The 2,619-nt window shown below is 61.8% G+C and overlaps 1 protein-coding gene across 1 annotated transcript; it reads left to right on the top strand.

Moving 5' to 3' along the window:
* Positions 1–8: 8 nt before the first annotated feature.
* Positions 9–995, top strand: LOC144229431 (EKC/KEOPS complex subunit Lage3-like). Its single transcript, XM_077761474.1, has 3 exons — positions 9–128; positions 364–492; positions 691–995. Exons 1-3 carry the CDS (start codon positions 103–105, stop codon positions 833–835), a joined length of 300 nt encoding a protein of 99 aa, XP_077617600.1. The 5' UTR covers positions 9–102; the 3' UTR covers positions 836–995.
* The last annotated feature ends 1,624 nt before the right edge of the window (positions 996–2,619 follow it).

Genomic DNA, 2,619 nt, shown 5'->3' with positions numbered 1-2,619 from the left:
CCTGGCCGCGAGGGGGCGGCGGATGAGGGGGCCGGCGCCCGTCCCCAGGCCGAGCGGGCACCGAGGGCCCTGGCACCCGGTGGAGACGTGGCACCCGCGGCGATGACATCTTCGAGACTGCTGGAGTTGTATCCTTCCCGCGGAGCCTCTGTGGGCCGGGGCCGTTGGTGGGGCGGGGGAGCGCGGCAGCCGCCCGGGCAGCAGATGGACGTGGGCGGGACAGGGGCAGTGGGTGCCCGAGGGCCCGCGGCGTGGGCGGAGGTGGCGGGAGGGAGCGCGGGCGTCCCCGGGGCAGAAGCGGACCTCTGAGTGATCGGGACGCCTCCCAGCAGCCCGTGGTGCCTTAACCTGGTCCCCCTCCAGCGTGCTCACTGTGCCTTTCCAGTCGCCCCTGGAGGCAGAGATGGCCCGCAGGACCCTGACCACACATGTCCAACGCCTCCGAGGGGTGGCTCAGAAGCAGCTTTCCGTGAGAGGCAGCGCCCTGGCCGTGTCAGTCCCGGGAGAGTATGCGCGCGAGGGGTGGTGGCGGCCGGGGGGCGGCAGGTGCTGTGGTCCCACCTGTGCCTTAGAGGGCAGTCGTGGAGGCACTGACGCACGCGCGCCTTTGGTGTAAGACGGGGGCCGCTGCCCGGCCCCTCCGCACCAGTTCTCCCCTGTAACCGGATCTCCCTTTTCCCTCACTTTCAGTCGATGGATTGCCGAAGACCCCGCTTCCTTCGGAATTTCCGTCAACTCCTTCCTGGAACGGCTTCCCCTGGTGATGCGAAACATTCGCGCCTTGAGGGCCCGGCCTCCGCGAAGCCTAGGCCCGGGAAAGGGGGCCTCGGCCTAACCTGGCGGCCCTCACTGGGCAGGGCACCGGGGTTGACACTCGGAGTCGTCGTCCCTTTCTCATCAGGATCTAATGTTCTGCGGGTTCCGGCCTCTCGGTCTACTTGGTTCCTTCCCGCTAGAATGTTTGTTACTGCGAAACATGAAATTGAGTCACTGTACTGTGTCTGAGTTTCTTTTCAGCTACTGCGCCTCCGGCCGTTCTTGCCTTTGTCCCGGTGGTGGAGGGGAGGTTCTGGGTCTCGTCGTCCAGCAGCCCAGGTTTATTGAAGACGGCTTAGGAAGAGGAAAACCGGGCCCTATATTCAGCACTAAATACTGCTGACGTTTTGGAATATGTTCCTGCTTGTATTTACACATTAAACGTACAACACCACATAGCGTATACGTTTTCCAGTTTAGCGTCAACTTGTCGCCTGATCTTTCATTTTTTCTCGTGGCGTACCAGCTTTCCCACTCCCTAAAAACTCTTCAAAACCTGTTGTCCGGTAGCTACATAACACGTATCGTGATGTCACGTTGAGCAGTGAGGTGGTTGTCAGCTCTGCCCCTGTTACGGGTAGAGATTCAATGGGATTCTCGGACATAAGTCTTTGCACGAATGCCTGTTTCCCTCAGATGGAGTCCGAGCGTAGAACTGCCACGTGACCCACTCCGCGTGTTCTTCTTCGGCTCCTCGGTCTACGGTACACAGCTGCTCTCCGGGAGAGATGCCGTCCGACCAGACGTCTGGTCTCCCGGCGTCACCAGCCACTAGGCTGGCTTCCCACCCAGATGGAAGGCTCCTTTTGTACCAGGCCAATAAACAGGGCACAACTAGAACAGGGAATGGGTGGCTCGCTGGCCTCGTTCCAGAGGAGCACAGAAGTGGTGTGACCACTGGCTAAGGGTTTGGGGGGCGGCGTGGGGGGTGGCTAGCTCCCTCCACCCAGCTTGCATCTTGGAACCTTGCAGAGCAGGGCTTCTGGCGTCACGCGGACTCCATCGGAGGGCCTACGTGCGAGGTCGTGATCGTGCGTGGTCACGATCGCTGTAAGCCAGCGAGGTTTCCTTCCTTCCTTTACGGTCTGCACGCCTTTTACTGACAAGTAAGCCAGCTCTTGATGGCTTCCTCCCCGTTAGGAGCCTGCAGGCACGTCCCTGCTGCTCTGCGGGCCTCATGATCTCAGACGGGGTGCCAGGCATTGCGTGTCTTACCCTTGGGGCTGCGGTGGTGGTGGTTGTGTTTGATTCCTACCCAGGAGCACCGTCCCGGGACGCTGCTATTTGGAAACATTGTGGTTCTTCCGAGCCTTGCTTTTCAGAATTAGTGGGACCCGAGCAGCGTTGGGTGTCGAATCCAGTTGTCCACGCTCCCGAGGCAAGACCCTTCTGCGTACCTGAGGCCTCCTGAACTGGGACGCTTCCCATCCTGGCCGGCAGGGACAGCTACCGGTCCCTATCCCGCCCGAGCGCCGGCCATAGGTAGCTTTCCTCCTCGCACGCGGTCCTTTCCCCGGCCTCGGGGAGCCTCCTCCCCCTCGGACACGCGGCACTCGCTGCCTCTGCAGCTCTCCCGTCTGTGGTCCTCCGCCCTGCCGGCTCAATCTCCTGGACTCTCGGTTCTGGCCCGTCAAGGCGGGGCCTCTGCGGGGCTCCGTCCGGAGCGGCTCTCTGCGCACAGTAAGCCGGGGTCGTTTCAGGGCTCGCCTCCTTCCTTTTCCCGCTCCCGGATCATTGCTCTTGGTTATCTGATAGCCAGCGTCTCCCGAGCTTTGGTTTCACGCATTTCCCGTGTGTGTGTGT

The sequence above is a fragment of the Crocuta crocuta genome, unplaced genomic scaffold (assembly GCF_008692635.1).
Source record: "Crocuta crocuta isolate KB4526 unplaced genomic scaffold, BGI_CrCroc_1.0 scaffold1935, whole genome shotgun sequence".
Classification (NCBI taxonomy): Eukaryota; Metazoa; Chordata; class Mammalia; order Carnivora; family Hyaenidae; genus Crocuta; species Crocuta crocuta.
Note: the sequence above shows the minus strand (reverse complement) of the source record. Positions and strands in the feature narration are given on the sequence as shown.